Source organism: Xenopus laevis, chromosome 6L (genome assembly GCF_017654675.1).
Source record: "Xenopus laevis strain J_2021 chromosome 6L, Xenopus_laevis_v10.1, whole genome shotgun sequence".
Taxonomy (NCBI): Eukaryota; Metazoa; Chordata; class Amphibia; order Anura; family Pipidae; genus Xenopus; species Xenopus laevis.
The window spans coordinates 137,886,801-137,905,973 of record NC_054381.1 but is presented as its reverse complement, the minus strand read 5'-3'; the positions used below and the strand labels follow the sequence as shown (position 1 = coordinate 137,905,973).

Here is a 19,173-nt window from a genome sequence, read left to right as displayed (position 1 = left end):
ATGATTTTTAGCTGTAAAAAAGTTTGATTAGGGCAACTAAAAAAAAATGTGAAAAATGGCAAATTAGCTAATTTTTTAGATAAAATTTTCTGGACAAAAATGAGGCACTTTGCAATATTGCTTTAATTATTATTACTACTGTTATTATCCTTTATTTATATAACCTACTCTTCAGCGCTTTTACAGAGATTATACATCATTCTCATGAATCCCTGCATCAGTAGAGTTTACATTTTGTTATTGTTTTATGTTATTAATTTAACTGTTATGTTAATATTTTGTCCAAGTGCAGAAAAGAATTGTCTATATATTTTCTCCCTGCTTGTTCTTTGCACCAGGCAGTAAGGACTAAGATGCCGGGTGTTAGTGTTCAGTGCTGCTGGTGAGTAGCAGTTGCTGGAACAGGTAGTTGTCATTTATAACAGCTCTAAGACATCAGTTTTGACATCACTCTATCAATCCCATTCCTTCAGCAGAGTTGTCAGGTGGCTGGTATTTGGTTATCTGCCCATTGTTCTGTTGATAGGATGCTGATGCGCTGCTGGGAAGAGAGGGGGTGATATCACTTGCAGTTTAGCAGTAAAGAGTGACTGAAGTTTATCAGAGCATGTGACCTGGGGGCAGTTGGGAAACTGACAGTATGTCTAGCCCCATGCCAAATTTCAAAATTAAATATAAAAAAAATCTGTTCTTTTAAAAAATGGATTTGAGTGCAGAATTCTGCTGGAGCAGCACTATTAACTGTTTCTTTTTTTAAAAAAAACATGTTTCCCCCGCGACAGTATCCCTTTAAAGTGGTCTCACCTTCTGTTACATGCAGTAAAAGAACACAAGAATGAGGAGGAAGAATCCAGCTCTTTTGCAAAGTATTTCAGCGTGGTTTGGTGCAAGGCCTCTAAGAAGAAACACAAGAAGTGGGAAGGAGATGCAATCTTAATCGCTAAAGGGAGAGCAGTGACATTAAAGGACATGGAGGGAAAAGATATTGGAAAAGGTATAAATGGTTTCTAACCTTGTAAGACTGACTTGGGTGAGTGTGCCTTAGGTTTATTAAATGGATTTGATCAATACAATTCCAATTCAATTCTTTCAGCATCTATTCTATGCTCAGAACGGTTGTGTAGGCATTTCTCTATTATGCCACATGCTTTTTCTTGATTTTTTAGATCTTCTCTCTTTAAAGCTGGCCATACACGGGCTGAAAAAAGCTACCGACAGACCGAGTAGGCAGCTTATTGGCCCATTTGTGGGTTCCTCCGATGGGCTTCCCCAATTAATATCTGTCCAAGAGTTGACCAGATGTCAATTGGGCAGGGGCGGATCTGTTCGTTGATGCAGTCCCGCAATCCAACCGCCCGTTATGATCCGATCGTTGGGCACTAGGGCCCATGATCGGATCAGCCCGATATCGCTCACCTCAAGGTGGGCATATTAGGTAGAGAGATATGCTTGTTTGGCAACATCGCCAAACGAGCGGATCTCTATGTGTATGGCCACTTTAAGTGTTGCTTTATGGCATTCTTTTGGTATGTAAGGTTGATTTATCAGATGTTGTATAATCATTGACAGTTAGATCCACTATATCTTACAGGCGGCTCCTTTTGCCTAGAAGATGTATTAGAGCTCACTCTATTAAAATCACCAGGCATCATGTCTCTCTACATGCATTCGACCTTTGATAAATAGCCCCTAAATGTCAGATGTAGATACACAAACAAATTACACCATCTGACTTTATCTGATGCGCCTTTACATTCTAGCTATAGGGGGATCCTAAAAAATTCTTGCTTTTGCATGGTGTTGAGTGCAGTTGAATGGCAATATAAGATTAAATTGGACCCACAAAATCTCCTGTGCAGTTTAGCTCTAAAACGGTAGACGTATCCAAGAACCAAACCTTCAGCTAGAATAAAGTAATCTGTTTCTCCAGAAGGAACTGGGTTCCTCATATATTTCCCATAGAAATTATATTGAAATCACAATTGTCTTTAACTATCATGGGAAAACATGTTTTTTTTCAAAATGCATCAGTTAATAGTGCTGCTCCAGCAGAATTCTGCACTGAATCCATTTCTCAAAAGAGCAAAAAATTTTTTTATATTCAATTTTAAATCTGACATGGGGCTAGACATTTTGTCAGTTTCCCAGCTGCTCCCAGTCATGTGACTTGTGCCTGCACTTTAGGATGGAACTTCTTTCTGGCAGGCTGTTATCGCTCCTAATTAATGTAACTGAATGTGCCTCAGTGGGACTTGGCTTTTACTATTGAGTGTTGTTCTTAGATCAGGGGTCCCCAACCTTTTTAACCCGTGAGCCACATTCAAATGTAAAAAGAGTTGGGGAGCAACAAAAGCATGAAAAAGTCCCTTGGGGTGCCAAATAAGGGCTATAATTGGCTATTTGGTAGCCCTATGTGGACTGGCAGCCTACAAGAGGCTCTACCTTGGGACTATAATTAGTTTTTATACAATTAAAACTTCATTTCAAGCTTGAAATTCAAAAATAAGCCCCTTCTTTGAGGACCCTGAGAGCAACATACAAGGGGTTGGAGAGCAACATGTTGCTCACGAGCTACTGGTTGGGGATCACTGTCTTAGATCTACCAGGCAGCTATTATCTTGTGTTAGGGAGCTGCTATCTGGTTACCTTCCCATTGTTCTGTTGTTAGGCTGCTGGGGGGGGGGTGATATCACTTCATCTTGCAGTACAGCAGTAAAGAGTGACTGAAGTTTATCAGAGCACAAGTCACATGACTGGGGGCAGCTGGGAAACTGACAATATGTCTAGCCCCATGTCAGATTTAAAAATTGAATATAAAAAAATCTGTTTGCTCTTTTGAAAAATGGATTTCAGTTCAGAATTCTTCTGGAGCAGCACTATTAACTGATGTGTTTTGAAAAAAAAAACATGTTTTCCCATGACAGTATCCCTTTAAGGTCTTCAATGCAAAGTCAATTTCATCCAGAATCTGAAGTAACCCATAGGTCTGTTTGCCTGAATCTCCAGTTTGTCAAATCTGGGCATCAGTTCTAACATGTCCCCACATTTTATAATCTCTCAGTATAACTGACACTTCTATAGGTATTATCGGGCAAGTAGCTTCTAGCTGATCAAAAGGGTAGAGAAAGAAGCATGATGCCTCAGAAGGTGAAACCATTCTGGTTTCTATATAGAAAGTCAGTAAGTCCATGGAATGTAATTATGCAATATTTATTAAAACAGCAAACTAACATTTAACCAGTGCAGTGGGAATTACAAAAAAGATATTGAGCATTAGTGTTTAGGGTCTTAAAGGAGTTGTTCACCTTTGAGTTAACTTTTAGTAGAGAGTGATATTCTGAGACAAGTTTCAATTGGTTTTCATTTCCTTTTTGAGAGAGGCCTGCATAGAAAGATGAGTAATAAAAAGTAGCAATAGCAATACATATGCAGCCTTCCAGAACATTTGCTTTTTTAGATAAGGTCAGTGACCCCCATTTGAAAGCTAAACACCTAATAGATTGCTACCTCAGTAATATGCTAGTGAGAAAAATGTAATTGAGTGTAGGCAGCCAGTGACTGGTGTTGTGCATAGAGCTTGTCTAGATTCAGAGCACTGGTGTGCACCAGGTACTTCAGCTCTACACAGATAGTTTCTTGCTGTAGCAATTTACAGTACATAGAACTATACAGTTTAGCCTGGATTTAAGCTGTGGCATTTAAGGAACAGTAACACCAAAAATGAAAGTGTTTTAAAGGAATGACAATATAATGTACTGTTGCCTTGCACTGGTAAAACTGATGTGTTTGCTTCAGACTATAGTTTATATAAACAAGCTGCTGTGTAGCCATGGGGGCAGCCATTCAAGCACATGATACACAGTAGATAACAGATAAGTTCTGAAGAATCCCATTGTATACTACAGAACCTATCTGTGTACCCTATGCTTTTTCAGCTTTGTGTGGCTGCCCCTTTTATCAACTATACTGTTTCTTAAAGCGATATTGACATGTTCCTATAAAAATCATAGGAACGTGTCAATATCAAGTAGTTGCTGCACCCAGAATAGTTCCCCTGAAAGCCCCCTTCAAAGCCATCCCCAGTCCCACGAACCTGCGCTGACCCGACCCTCCGACACAGCTAAAATATCTTCTGTGCTCTTTCAGTGACGCTGGGCTGGGGGCGGCACGATCCTTCCATAGGCTAGTTATGAATGAAAACAGGACTTCAGCCTATGGAAGGATCCCTCCTCCGGGCCCCCAGCCCAGCACCATGGAAGCAAGGCAAAACATTGGTTAGCTTTGTCAGTGGGTTGGCTGCAGAAAGGGTTGCGGGCTAGGGGCGGCCGTTTTATATAGGAATGTGTCAGTATCGCTTTAAGAAAATACACCAGTTTTACCAGTGCAGGGCAACAGTATATTATATTGCCATTCCTCTAAAACACTTTTTGGTATTATTGTTCCTTTAAGGAGTTGCTGTTGCATCATGGCCTTAAACAGGCCTCTGGATTTACAAGTGACTTCATTTTTATGTTTTAAGATAAGGGTTTTTACCCTTAGGAGACATATAGGAAATTGAATTCATGCTATGCATTTATGAAAACATATTGTCTTTTTGTAGGTACAGGGTACAAGATAAAAGACCTGGAAAGCCTGGAAGAGGGCCAGACTCTGATGATTGGTGGAAAAGAGATAGAAGTCATGGGCATAATCTCTCCTGAAGATTACAACAGTGGCCGATGTTTCCACTCTGTAGTGACATCATCTACCTCTATCCCTTCAGAATCCATTCAAGTGAAACCCTTCACCAACCCATTGAAAAATGACAGCAAGACTACTAACAAGGACAATATGTTTAAAGAGCTACAGAATATCAAGCCTCGCCATGATCCTAGTGCCCCAAGTGAGATTTTGTACTAAGACTAGTAAATAGAACTAGTAACTTACTGGACTTAGGAAATTCAGTGCCATTGGAATTACTCCTTTAAAGTGGCCCTGTCAACCAGACATAAAAACCTGTATAATAAAAGTCCTTTTGAAATTAAGCAAGAAATCCAAATTCTTTTTTTTTATTTAAGCATTCATAGCCGTTTTAAACTAATTTAAAAATCTCTACTGTCAATCAAATACTGCCTGCCCCTCCCTCCTTAGGTATAGAGGCGGGGCAAGCAATTACTCTTAACCATTTAATTGTGTAACCAGTGCATGGGGATGGACATCAGGTCCCCAATGCCGGTTCACAAACAAGATTTTGAGATGATGCCAGTCTTGCCTTCATAACTGTCTCCACAAAATGGCTCCTGTCTGATTGCTATAATAATGAATTCACAGACAGAAGGAAACCAGATTAATTTTTTAGGGTGACGGGTCCCCTTTAAGGACCTGCTGGGGTGTTTTATAAGGAAGAGGTTAAGCTGTAGTGAGACCATAAACTAACCCCTCTGTGTTGGGCTCCAAGTGCAAGACTGATCTCTAATTGCTAGTAAAGTCTCTTTGTACAGGTATGGGATCTGTTATCCGGAAATTATCCAGAATTCTCAGAATTAAGGAACCAATGTTTTCGAAATGATTCCCTATATCTCTGTAATAATAAAACAGTACTTTGTACTTGATCCAAACTAAGATATAATTAATCCTTATTGGAAGCAAAACCAGCCTATTGGGTTTATATAATGTTTAAACACATTCTAGTAGACTTAAGGTATGAAGTTCCAAATTATGAAAAGGTTCGTTATCCGGAAAACCCCAGCATTCTGGATAATAGGTTCCATACCTGTACTGTATTTCTTATTCATGGATATAGAAAAACATATTCATTTGTTTCCAATCAGGTTATAGGATATTAACAGCAAGTTAAAGTTAATTCTTTTTTCTTTTCCAAGATGCCTTTGTTATGCCAAAACCAAGTCAGCAGCACCAGTGGGCTTTTAATAAGTCTGGCTTGCCAATCGTAGATGTGGTGGTGGATCCCTATTTAGCTGTTCATCTTAGACCTCATCAGAAGGAAGGGATTCTCTTTCTTTACGAATGTGTAATGGGAATGAGGTAAGGGCAAAACATGAACTTTTATACATACTCTACCATATGGGAAAATGCTTTGTGCCGATTTTGTAAGGCATTAAATGGGTTACTTACCTAACTGGCACTAACACTACTTCTGCCACACTGTTATAATTCTGCCACTAGACTGCATTTCTTAACACATGGAGAAATTCCCAATGTAGGTCGTAATTATAGTGCCAAAAAGAACTAAAATGGCACCATTCAAAAGTTGTCAAAGGTAGTGTTCACTAAAAAACTGTCACCTGCTTTAGCATTTGCAAATAAGTGATTCTAATTAAGGGGGAACTATTACTACTGTAATTTAAGCTTCATCATACTAAAAATAAGAACTCACTCTTCATGCACTTGAGAGTCTGATTTTGATTGGCAGTTGGGTCTAATATAGATTTTGTGGGCGCCTCTTTTGCTTAGAAGATGTATTAGAGTTCACTTTTTTAAATTCATCAGAAATCCTGTCTCTCCACAATACCTATAGCGTTACGAGTGTGGCTTGTTTATTGCAGGGTTAATGAGCGGTTTGGCGCTATCCTTGCCGACGAAATGGGTCTAGGGAAAACCCTCCAGTGCATCTCCTTGATTTGGACACTCCTCCGTCAGGGCCCATATGGGGCCAAACCTGTTATAAAGAGAGCTCTCATTGTCACGCCTGGCAGTCTGGTGAAGAACTGGAGGAAGGAATTCCAGAAGTGGCTGGGAACAGAGCGTATCAGAGTATTTGCAGTTGACCAGGTACCATAACTGTTAATATGATTTATTTACACATAAATATATTGGCACAATGGGGCTAATTTAATAAAATTCAGAAGAATCTTTTTTGCTTAAGGTATGGAGATCCAAATTACGGAAAAACCCCTTATCCAGAAAACCTCAGGTCCCGAGCATTCTGGATAACAGGGTGCATAACTGTAATTGCAAGGAAAAAAATTATAAACTTTACTCTTATATTGGGACAGTATTGGGGAGGAGTAGTCACACTTATGTGGGAAAAATATCATATAATAAAAAATCCTTTACTCCTTTAAGCTGGCCATACACTTATCATCTTTCCCTAATATTCCCAACTTGAGACAATATTGGGCTGATTTGATGGATTGACCTATTGGAATGATAACTGCATCAATGAGCCAATGGGGTCCTCACCCCAGCAGGATTTTTAAACAATAACTGTTCATTGATGTGGTCCCCACCCCGATGGCCTGCATTTACCATCATCATATGATCATTTGGCTTGAGGGAATCAGGGACAGATTTGCCTAACCAGGGGATCTTTAAAGGGATTCTATCATGATTTTTATGTTGTAGTTTTTATTTGTAAATTACACTGTTTACACTGCAAATAATTCACTCTACCATATACAATTTAGAGTGACTGAAATTTATCAGAACACAAGTCACATAACTGAGGGCACCAGGGAATATAACAATATATCTAGCCCCATGGAAGATCTTAATATGAAATATAAAAAAAATCTATTTGTTCTTAATAAAAAAAAGATTTCATTGCAGAATTCTTCTGGAGCAGCACTATTAATGGGTATGTTTTGGAAAAAAACCTGTTTACCTGTGACAGAATCCCTTTCATTGTATGGCCAGCCAGAATCAGTTTTAAGTTCGTTGGACTTAAGAAAAATTCTAAGTAAAAACATTTGAGTGAAGCATTTTCCTGAAATAAAGAAGGACCACACATTTACAACCCCTTAAAAAAATTCTTCTGTAAAGGTTATTTTCATTTGTTTCACTTTAGGATCACAAAGTGGAAGAGTTCGTCAACTCCCCTCTTTATTCCGTGCTCATAATAAGCTATGAGATGCTGTTACGCTGTCTGGAACAAATAGAGAGCCTAGATTTTGATCTAGTTATTTGTGACGAGGGTCATCGCCTAAAGAATACGTCTATAAAAACTACGACCTCCCTGACCAGTCTAACTTGCAGCAAACGAATCATATTGTCCGGTAAGTTTCATGTGATATGACTGATAAGTTAACTGCATGTTATATTTGTTTTAGTGCAAAATTCAGCAAATTGCAATAAACACAGTTACCATATACAATGTGACCGGATCCCCTGTTTACTACATACCAGGCAGTGCAATAGCTTGTCAGGTTTATACTGCTGCTGAGTATGTTAGGGGAACAGAATGACTGTGATTGGCCTTTTCACTATATTTATAACCTCTTGCTTCTTTAAGGGACTCCAGTTCAGAATGATCTGCAGGAGTTTTTTGCACTGATTGAGTTTGTAAACCCAGCAGTTCTGGGCTCTTTGTCCACGTACAGAAAAGTCTTTGAGGAGCCAATTGTTAGGTCTCGGGAGCCAACAGCAACACCTGTAAGTACAGACATGTAAACTTTCTGCCCTTAATCTTCACTCCAGTGATGTCTATAGTGTTTATGGGCTCAGGACAAAATACCATACTTGGGGTCCTATTATGGATAATCCAACATGCAGCAGCTAAGAACTGCAGCTTAGACAACCCTAAAATGAATTGTTACTAACACCACCTTGCTTTACTTTATACACTCTCACAATTAAAGCCCATTCACAAAGATGAGATTAAGCCGTGGGGTACAATAAGAATTTATTTGCTCACTGTATACAACTGCTGCTCTGGGTAACTTCACAAAATGTTAGAAAAAAATGGCGGAGTGCAGGTGGATAAAACTGGTACCTTCCTTACAGTATCCAATGAGTAAATACAAAATGCTTTCATCCACTTGCAAATAAAAAGTGAGCATTTATTTCATGAGATCATGGTTTGACACAAATTCACACCAATTACAACGTTTCAGGGAGGTGTATTACCCAATCCCAAAACCAATTTTCACTCTGAAGCTGGCAATGCGCTCCGATGGGTCGATCACCTGAATAAATTAAACCTTCCCAATCGATATTGTGGCGAGATAGCGATTGTGAAGACCCATCGGAAGCCCACCGAACTGGTCTAAAGGACCGATATCGGCATGCTTTAATCTGCCCGTGTATGGCCACCTTAAACTGTGTGCTTGTGCGAGCACACAACAAATTGTGGTGCGCACAAAGAATTTTGTGTGACAACACAACATTTTGTATTTATTCTAATCTGAGCACACGGTTTTCAAAAGTGCGCACATAACTGAGAAGGAATTAGAGGGAACGTTGCCCAGAACAATTTCCCCAGCACTGGCCAATGCCCAACTATTGTGTAAAAACTGATGATGCTCATATTTGCTTTGTGTTTATAAGATAAAGATCCGAGCAGATACAATTGTTATACATTCTGTTTTTATTTTTAAAATCAAAGCTTCTGTAGTCGTTCTAGGACAAACAGGTAAATGATGGTGGGGATTGTGGTTACTTATCTTAAGTAGCATCACAACTCATTTTTGGGTCCTGACCCAAATGTTAAGAATCCCTGATCTAAATGGTAAAGGAACAATATACAGAATTATTTACACATTTTCTAACTTGCTTATAGGAGTCCTCTTCCTCCCTAAGTGAGTCCTTGAATTATAATTCAGTCATTTTGAATGGCCTGATGAATGGCTTGTGTGTGTGAGTTAGTTGGAAGGGCATAGTCTGGTGTCGTATAGCTAGGATGATAGGGTGAGAGTATGCTTTAGGGTCTTAGCTGTTACTTGTGAAAGATAGGGACAGATTTTGGCAATATTGCGTAATATAAAGTGACAGGTTTTTAGTCTCAGTTTCATCTGTTAATGAAGGAGTTGATTATTTAATATATTTGGATATCATCAGCATACAGATGATAATTAAAGCCAAATGAGTTATTAGAAGTATTTTAAAGGAGACATATTATAAATGAAAAAAACCTAATTTTGTAAGTAATTATAAGTAAAATATGATGTTGCTTTTACATACTGCTAAAAATTAATATTATCTTTAAAAATAGCCCCTTTATTGGAGCTCCATACAGATGTTCCCTGGTCCCTGTTTGTTTTTCAAATGAGGGGTGGGCGTGTCCTAACGGTCCCTGCCAGAAGCATAGTAGAAGGGGGACAGCCAATCAAAGCCCTGCAGTCACACAAGCACAGACAGGCTTCAGTTCCCTATCAGGTCCTGCTAGCTACTGATTGGTTCCTATCCTACAGTGCAGTGAGCTGAGTAACACCGGCTCCCCTGCACAGCCTGGAAATTCAGGGAGCAGAAAGCGGAAGAGAAGGGAGGGATTATTAGGGTTTTTGCAGAAATATTCAATAAATCAGCCTGAAATACTACTTTTTTAAGCACCATTCTTCTATATCTTAATGAGTATAACGCACTGTTACGTTCTTATTTTTTTACACAAAATGTCTCCTTTAAAGGAAAACTATACCCCCCAAACAATGTAGGTCTCTATTAAAAGATACTGAGTAAAACAGCTCATGTGTAAAACCCTGCTTCATGTAAATGAACCATTATCATAATAATATACTCTTTTAGTAGTATGTGCCATTGGGTAATCATAAATAGAAAATTGCCATTTTAAAAAATAAGGGCCGCCCCCTGAGATCGTAAGATTCACTGTGCACACATACAAACCACATGTAAGGTCACATGAGCCAATTAACAGACAGAGTTCTGCCTTTTGCTTCCTCACTTCTTCCTGTTACAGTTAGTGTTGTAGTATTTCTGGTCAGGTGATCTCTGAGGCAGCACAGATTGAGTCACGAAATGGTGGTTCAAGGCAAGAGATGTAAAAGGGCAATATTTATGTAAATATATATTCCAGTTTGGTAAGATTCTTTAATATGTCATTCAATTTGATATAAACTATCTGTTGCTTAAGTATTCATTTTGGGGGTATAGTTTTCCTTTAACTATCCCACATTAATAGGAGATTCATGTACATCACTATAGAATGTTCTAGCAAGAGTATGGCGCTTTATAAAGGTGGTTACATTCTATGAAAATAAATTCAGCTTTTTTCCCAGGAAGAGAAGAATTTGGGAGAAGAACGAGCAGCTGAACTTGCAAGGCTGACCGGTCTTTTTATACTTAGAAGGACCCAGGAGGTCATAAATAAATTCCTGCCTCCGAAAATCGAAAACATTGTCTTCTGCCAACCATCTCAATTCCAGCTTGATCTGTACAGAAGGCTTCTGAATTCAAGGGCTGTTAAATCCTGTCTGCTGGGAAATGGAGAAAACAGCCCCCACCTGGTGTGCATTGGTGCACTTAAAAAACTATGCAACCATCCATGCTTGCTGTTCAGAACTATCCAGGTAAGTGGAAAGCTGTGATTGTACCCTATTAATACTATTAATTAAGACATTATAAAACAGCACCTAGGAAAGAGGAGCCTGAGCTTTTTGCATTGTCCTAGTTATAATGAAGAGGGATACTTTGTTGTGCTGCAGGAATCGACAAAATAATTTTTTTTCAATTTGGACATGTAGAGACTCTGCATTCATTTTTCTTGTTTCCACTCTAGGAGAAAAGCACAAATCCTGATCAGGGTGAACACAGTCTGTATGAAAGTATAGCTGAACTTTTCCCCCAGGATTATGATGGTGCTAAAATTTCAGAGTCCGAGTCTGGAAAACTGCTGGTCCTGAGTAAGCTGCTGTCTGGAATACGGGAACTCAGCCCATCTGAGAGGTAGGGGTTGCACTCTCTTCTCTACACCTTTCTGCAAGAGACTTCTCTTCTTGACTCAATGTTGCTTAAATCATGCTTCTCTAAATATGGATCTTTGGTCAGCCAAGAAGTGATGTGCTATGGTTGAATAGTACTTTGTTACTTTCTAGGGTGGTATTGGTCTCCCATTATACACAGACCCTAAACATTTTGCAAGCCCTGTGCGTTCAGCATGGATACAGTTGCACAAGGCTGGATGGGCAGACCCCGGTTACACAGAGACAGCACATTGTCGATGGATTTAACAGCAAATACTCCTCAGACTTCATCTTCTTGCTGAGCTCCAAGGCTGGGGGCGTTGGCCTCAATCTGATTGGTGCTTCTCATTTAATTCTGTATGACATTGACTGGAATCCTGCTAATGATATACAGGTCTGGCAAAAAACGTTTTCTATTCTTTTGTAAATAGTCTGCATTCTATAAATTGCTGTTACTATCTTCCTCCATGTAATACACTGCCCGAGTCCTGAACACAAGAACTGCTTACACCAGTAATAGACTACAAACCCAAGCATCTTCTTGCTACTGACTGCAGGAGATACAGAAAGGTATAAAACATTCTCCGCTTCAGTGATGCAGGTCATACACCATTAACGGAACAGTTCAGTGTAAAAATAAAAACTGGATAAATATATAGGCTGTGCCAAATAAAAAATGTTTTTAATATAGTTAGTGACACTACTTCCTGCTTTGTAGTTTTCTAACCTCTTCGTTAGTCAGCTAAGGGTAGAGACACACTGGGAGATTCGGGGAGATTAGTCACCCATCGACAAATCCCCTCTTCTGCGGGGCGACTAATCTCCCAAACTGCCTTCCCCTGCCTTTTGCCGGCTAAAATGAAAATCGACTGTGGAAGGCACTCGGATCGCTTCATTTTCCAAAATCACTCGAAGTTGCATCCCAAGGAAACTTCGGGCGACTTCAGAAAACGAAGCGATCCGAGTGCCTTCCCGTCGACGATTTTCATTCTAGCCAGCGGAAGGCAGGGAAATGCAGTTGGGGGAGATCAGTCGCCCCGAAGAAGAGGAGTTTTGTCACCCGGCGACTAATCTCCCTGAATCCGCCAGTGTGTCTCTGCCCTAAGGGGGGCCACATGGGACATAACTGTTCTGCAAGTTTGCAATTGATCCTCGGCATGCAACTCAGATTCAAAACCAAACGGTTATGACCCATATGGCCCCCCTTTAAGTCAGGGATTGGTTGCTGACTGGTAACCAATAAGAGATCTGCAAAGCAGGAAGTAGTGTTCTGGCTATTATGTTAGACATCCAGTCACTTCAGCCTTTATACATTACTAAATATAATGAAAAAATTACAGATTATCTAGTTTTTATTTTTATATGGAACAATTCCTTTAAAGGGGATATCCATCCGAGAACTGTTTTTTTTTTTTTTTTTAGCATAATGAAAGACAAGAAATCCATTTCCTGCCTTTTGAAAACAATTTTTAAAAAGCCTTCGGTTCTTTAGCGATAAATTGATAGCAGCCATTGTTTGGGTTAATACGGAAAAGCAGCACTACATTCTTCGATTCTCTTTGACTCTAAGGCGCTGGAGGTTTGCGTTTTTTTAGACAGCTCTCTAACAGAACAGTTCATTTTTGAGACCGCAGTCCTTAGTGTCCTGCCTTTCTCCCCGTGTGGTGTCCCAGGGCCTAGAAAAAACTTAGGTAGTAGATTTTGGGACAGCTCCACCTCTACTCTATTTTCACTTTCCAATCTTTTAACACATGAAATGCTAGCTATTTAATATTTTATGCAAAAAAAATTGTAATAACTACACTTGATTTGTATGTAATAATTTAACTTGTGGATGAATTTATAATCCAATTGATACTTTGCACGCACTGGCACTTTAATTAATTAATTGATAATATTGATTATTAATTGGAATATAATTATTAAGCTGTTTGGATGAATTCATTGAAATGACTAAAGATGGATTCATTTGTGTATTAGCAATTAATTGTGTATTTAATTTTTGCACTTATATTAAGCACTAAACACTTTATACATGCCACTTCATTTTTCTTTTTTTTTACCAATTGGGACAAATAAAGTAAACAGATAGTGTGGGGTTACTACGTTCTTCTTTTTGGTTTAATTGCGTACTAGTAATTACACCTCACACATTCTGGTGTAATAAGTGATACTTAAACTAATTACAAGAATAACCTCTGCTTTCCAGACAAGTAATTCTAATCAACTTTCCAATATACAATTCCATGGTTAAGTATAAATGTAATTGCAATTGAAAACAGTGTTTGCTGATCCCATTCTGTTCTCTGGGCCTATTAAAAGAATATAGAGTGCCGTGTGTAGTGATGGGCGAATTTGGGGCACTTCGCTGGAAAATTTGCGAATTTCCCGTGATTTGCAAAACTGCGCCAGCGTCTCGTTTTTGACGCTGGCATCCGCTTTTTTGGACGCCATCATCCGTTTTTGGCGAAATTGCGCCAGTGTCCAAAAAAAGCGGTGAAATGCAAGAATTTGCCACGAATAGCGCCTGGCGAATAAATTCGCCCATCACTAGTCGCGTGTTCTCCAGTTGCAACATTGTTTCAAGAGTCAGAGCCAACAGTGCAGAAACTGTAAACATACGCATCTTTCAATTGCAGTTACATTTATTAATAAATAAACCATAGACCGTAGGTTATTTGATGGAGGTTGTTACAATTATTCTGCCTAGGTTTATTCATTTAGACTTCTACCAGCAGGTGTCGCCATAGTGCTATTTAAATGTTTATGGAAGTACTTTTTGCTTATATACATATATAATCTAATATCATTTACTTTGTTTTTCTGCTTTGCTTCTGTATTTGTACAGTGCTACCGTGTGTTTGCAGCACTAACCATTTTATAGTGCTAACATGGAGAAGAGGCCAAAAGAAGTATGAAATGTAAATTATAAATACATCACTGAAATGTAGCAATGGAGGAGATTTAAAAAAGTCTATATGGCACAGGTTAAATAGCGGATAACAGATAACACTATTATGTTCTACAGAGTTTATCTGCTGTGTAACCTGAGCCTTTTTTCCTTTGAAAGGCTGCCCCCATTGCTAAACAGCAGCTTATTAACATAAACAATAGTAGTGTTTCTGAAGCAAACACACCAGTTTTACCAGTTCAGGGCAACAGTACATTATATTTTTATTACTTTAAAAACTTTCATTTTTTGATGTTACTGTTCCTTTAATGCACGTGTAAGGAATACAGCTTACCTAATATTAGAGAGTCCTCTTTAACTTCAGCAATGGAAAGAGAAATATTTTGGGCATAGTACATTAACTTTAACCATTTCTTTGCTTTAGGCAATGGCTCGAGTGTGGAGGGATGGACAGAGGCGCACTGTGCATATTTACAGGCTTCTCACTACAGGTGAGTGTGAGTGTTCTAACATGTACCATTGTTTATGGCAGAAAGTGCATAGCTTCAGTATGGTGTTGCTGAGTCAAAACACACACAACTTTACATTATGCCATAGGTGTGAGCCTCATGGGCCTGCAGTTGATGCCTACGGGTGTGAAGTGCAAGATCCTGACTGGGAAATGTTTAAAAAGCCATTATATACTTAGATCAACATTGTGCTTTTTTCCATGTGGTGGGGGAAATAGTTGCTGTCTACACTGCTTATTCTAAAACCCTAGCCTGATATATATACGGTAAGTGCACACAATGGTGATCCTTGGATTCAGTCACAATGCAAGTTCTCACATTTATATCTGGAAGAAGTTAAAGGAACAGTAACATCAAAAAAATGAAACTGTTTTAAAGTAATAAAAAATGTTGTTGCCCTGCACTGGTAAAACGGATGTGTTTGCTTCAGAAAAACTACTATTGTTTATGTAAATAAGTTGCTGTGTAGCAATGGGGGCAGCCATTCAAAAGGCTCAGGTTACACAGCAGATAAGCTCTGTGGAACATAATGGTGTTATCTGTTATCCACTATTTATCCTGTGCCATATAGACTTTTTTCAATTTCCGCCATTGCTACACAGCAGCTTGTTTATATGAACTATAGTAGTGTTTCTGAAACACATCCGTTTTTCCAGTGCAGGGCAACACTACATGATATTTTCATTATTTTAAAACAGTTTCAGTTTTGGTGTTACTGTTTCTTTAATTCTCCTATACACAAATGAAAATGGTCTCCTGTTGGATACCATGGCATCTGTCATTCCTATTCTTTTCCAATAAACTCCTGGATATAGCGATGTCACCGTGCCGAATGTGAATTTTATTTTTCCTGCAGGCTCATTAGAGGAAAAGATCTACCAGAGGCAGATAAGTAAGCAAGGCCTGTCTGGTGCTGTTGTGGACTTGACAAAGAAATCCGAGCACATCCGCTTCTCTGTAGATGAGCTGAGAAATCTATTTACTTTGCATGAAGATACAGATTGTGTGACTCACGAGCTGCTGGAATGTGACTGCATAAAAACAAACTGTCTTTCAGGTAACGCACCCGATAAATGTTTTATTGTTGTATTTACACTCATTGGTGTTATAGTTCATTTCGTTCAGCTGGAATTTAGCTCCAGTCCACCACACAGGCTTTATGGCCTCTGAACTGAGCACACCCAAGGATATTCCAGTCTGTGTGTAACCTCTTAGTCATCTGCTTTACTTTAGCCATACCTTCCCATATGTCTGCCCCCAGTTACTTTAATATATATTACATATATTCACCCCTGTGACTTTGTACAGAGGAGAGCATGTAGCACCCAGTTTCGCTCACATCTGTTTCTTGGTTTATTAAAGATGTAGTATTGCCTTTTTTGTATTTATGTTCTTCAAGCTGATTACAAGGAAGGCAAAATAATAATAAATCTGAGATTCCACAACTTAATGTTAAGCATTACTAAGCACGGGTTATAAGGATATTGGTTACAAGATAGTCGTGGGTCTTGTGTATTATATAGTGGATAAAGTACCCCCTCTTGTAAAATATAGGGATATTATAAGTCACCGAGGAGTTTCATGATCATATAAAAGCACGAGGCCGAAGGTCGAGTGTTTTTATACAGGTCATGGAACTCCGAGGTAACTCCGAGGTAACTTCTAATATCCTCATATTTTGCAACTGGGGGTACTTTATTTATTATAATACACAAGTTTCAGTGAGTCATGTGACAGAAATGACAACAGAACTCACCGTTTATAACTGATGACATCAGAACTCACCGTTTATAAGGATATAATTTACAGGATATTCATGGCTTTTGTGTATTATATATAGATATAGATATAGATATATATATATATATATATATATATATATATATATATATATATATATATATATATATATATATATATATATATATATATATAGAGAAAGATACTGGTGCTCTCGAAAAAATATAGTGCCTGGTTGCAGTCCTGTAAAGCCTCTTCAAGATTACTCTCATATATATATATATATATATATATATATATATATATATATATATATATATATATATATAAATATACAGACTTCCATTCCAAACTGTTTAATTTGCAATGAAGAGTCTTGTCCTGCTGTACCGTTGGCTGGACTAGGCACATGACAGTTGCTGGTATCCAGAGGAGGCACCAGGAGGTAGGTGAACCATTAGGAAAGGTACCAGCCTCTACATTGTTTGGCTCTTGCTCTATAACATTCATAGTTGTATCAACTTTTTCATTTTGGTTTCAGATGGTTTGCCTCAAAAGCCATTAATCCATAGGAGTTGTCAGCTTGAATTACACCGGGATCAGCTTAATAAGAATTTTTCCATGTCTGAGCTCATGCAGTGGAAACATTTCTCCGGGCAGCAGAGTACGGATGATCCCTTTCTGCAAATGGGAAAAGAACATATTTCTTTCGTTTTTCAGAACACAACAAACGTCCAAGTAAACCCAACGTCAGAACTTTCTCCTGCCGTGTGATCGTTCTGTCCCACTGTTTATAGGATAAGTGCTCGGCCATTGCCACAGGTACTTCCACCCACAGCTCTTAGCCCAAGAAACTGCTGTTGGCTGCACCATTCATCAAACACATGTTTCGGTTGCTCTTCTGTTTATATCGTTTCACTGGCAGAGATCACACATCACAGAACAAGAGCCCTGTGGTCCATATACCAGTTTGCAGTGCAGCCTCCTTTAACTTTTGAGCTGGACTGGTATGGCCGTAAGGCTCAGCTGGGTCCCTCCTTTCTTTTACTCTGTTCTTTATTGTGTTCTTACCACATTCTAACAACAGGAAGACTTGTAACCCTGTTATGCACCAGACATATCTCTATGTGACCATCAGAGCCCCACAAAATCTCCCACATCTTGTGACTGCCAACTTCACAATCTTGCTGCCATTTCTCTTCCAGCAGGGGTATGAACCCAGTGTATATTGGGTGATGCCTTGGAGTACAGCACCAACATCTCTTATTTATAGATAATCTGGGAAGGCCTCATCACTTAATAGTTCACACTAAAACAATCTAGCTTGCCTTTCTACATGACGTCACTATTGGAATTAAAAGGAAACTGTCAGAATAAAACTTTTTGTCTTGCTGTGAGCGGTTCATTTGCTTACTCTTTTCTTTTCTTGCAAACCTTCAGCAGTTTGTTTGGCTTTGTGGCACAGATTCTAGATATTTACTCGGCATCCAAGCAATTTACTTTTTTAAATTATGGAGTAGTCTGTGTCTGATTTAGATATGAGAGTGGAGAAGAACTCTGGCAAAAGAGAAAAAACACAATTCATTTTAGCATGTGCAAAAGTTTTTAATACAGCAATGAATATGTTAAAAGTGGGCAAATGCTCATTTTCTATTTTATATCAAGTAAACAGAGTAGCTTTCTTTCTCTGTGGTCACACCTGAGGGACAGTAAATGGCGCTAGAATTCAGAATGTCAGAATCCTAATATTTTACTCTTATTCAAATACATCTCTATCTAACCTTCAGTGCCACATTGTATAGTTATGTACCTGTAGAGAGCCAGACAACATTCTGTATATCGTTCGTTTTGTTTTTTGCAGCAGTTTATTACTTTATAGAATGTATAGGGCCTTGCATTTATGTGCCTATATTTAAAGGGATACCTTCATGGGAAAATGTATTTTTTTCAAATTGAATCAGTTAATAGTGCTGCTCCAGCAGAATTCTGCACTGAAATCCATTTCTCAAAAGAGCAAACAGATTTTTTTATATTCAATTTTGAAATCTGACATGGGGCTAGAAATATTGTCAATTTCCCAGCTGCCCCAAGTCATGTGACTTGTGCTCTGGTAAACTTCAATCACTCTTTACTGCAGTACTGCAAATTGGAGTCATATCACCCCCCTCCCTTTCCCCCCCCAGCAGCCAAACAAAAGAACAATGGGAAGGTAACCAGATAACAGCTCCCTAACACAAGATAACAGCTGCCTGGTAGATCTAAGAACACCACTCAATAGTAAAAACCCATGTCCCACTGAGACACATTCAGTTACATTGAGAAGGAAAAACAGCAGCCTGCCAGAAGTCATGTGACTTGCAGGCACAAGTCACATGACATG

General features: G+C 38.8%; 1 protein-coding gene across 1 annotated transcript in view; it reads left to right on the top strand.

Moving 5' to 3' along the window:
• The window catches only part of rad54b.L (RAD54 homolog B L homeolog), a gene marked incomplete at its 5' end in the record, with an annotated part of 39,705 nt that extends 21,515 nt beyond the window's left edge, over positions 1–18,190 (top strand). Inside the window, 12 exon segments of the mRNA NM_001091651.1 lie at positions 821–994; positions 4,601–4,882; positions 5,862–6,024; positions 6,546–6,771; positions 7,787–7,994; positions 8,231–8,370; positions 10,950–11,240; positions 11,450–11,616; positions 11,766–12,027; positions 14,969–15,035; positions 15,910–16,110; positions 17,335–18,190. Coding sequence (NP_001085120.1) covers positions 821–994; positions 4,601–4,882; positions 5,862–6,024; positions 6,546–6,771; positions 7,787–7,994; positions 8,231–8,370; positions 10,950–11,240; positions 11,450–11,616; positions 11,766–12,027; positions 14,969–15,035; positions 15,910–16,110; positions 17,335–17,567 — 2,414 coding nt within the window. The 3' untranslated portion in view covers positions 17,568–18,190.
• Positions 18,191–19,173: the final 983 nt, after the last annotated feature.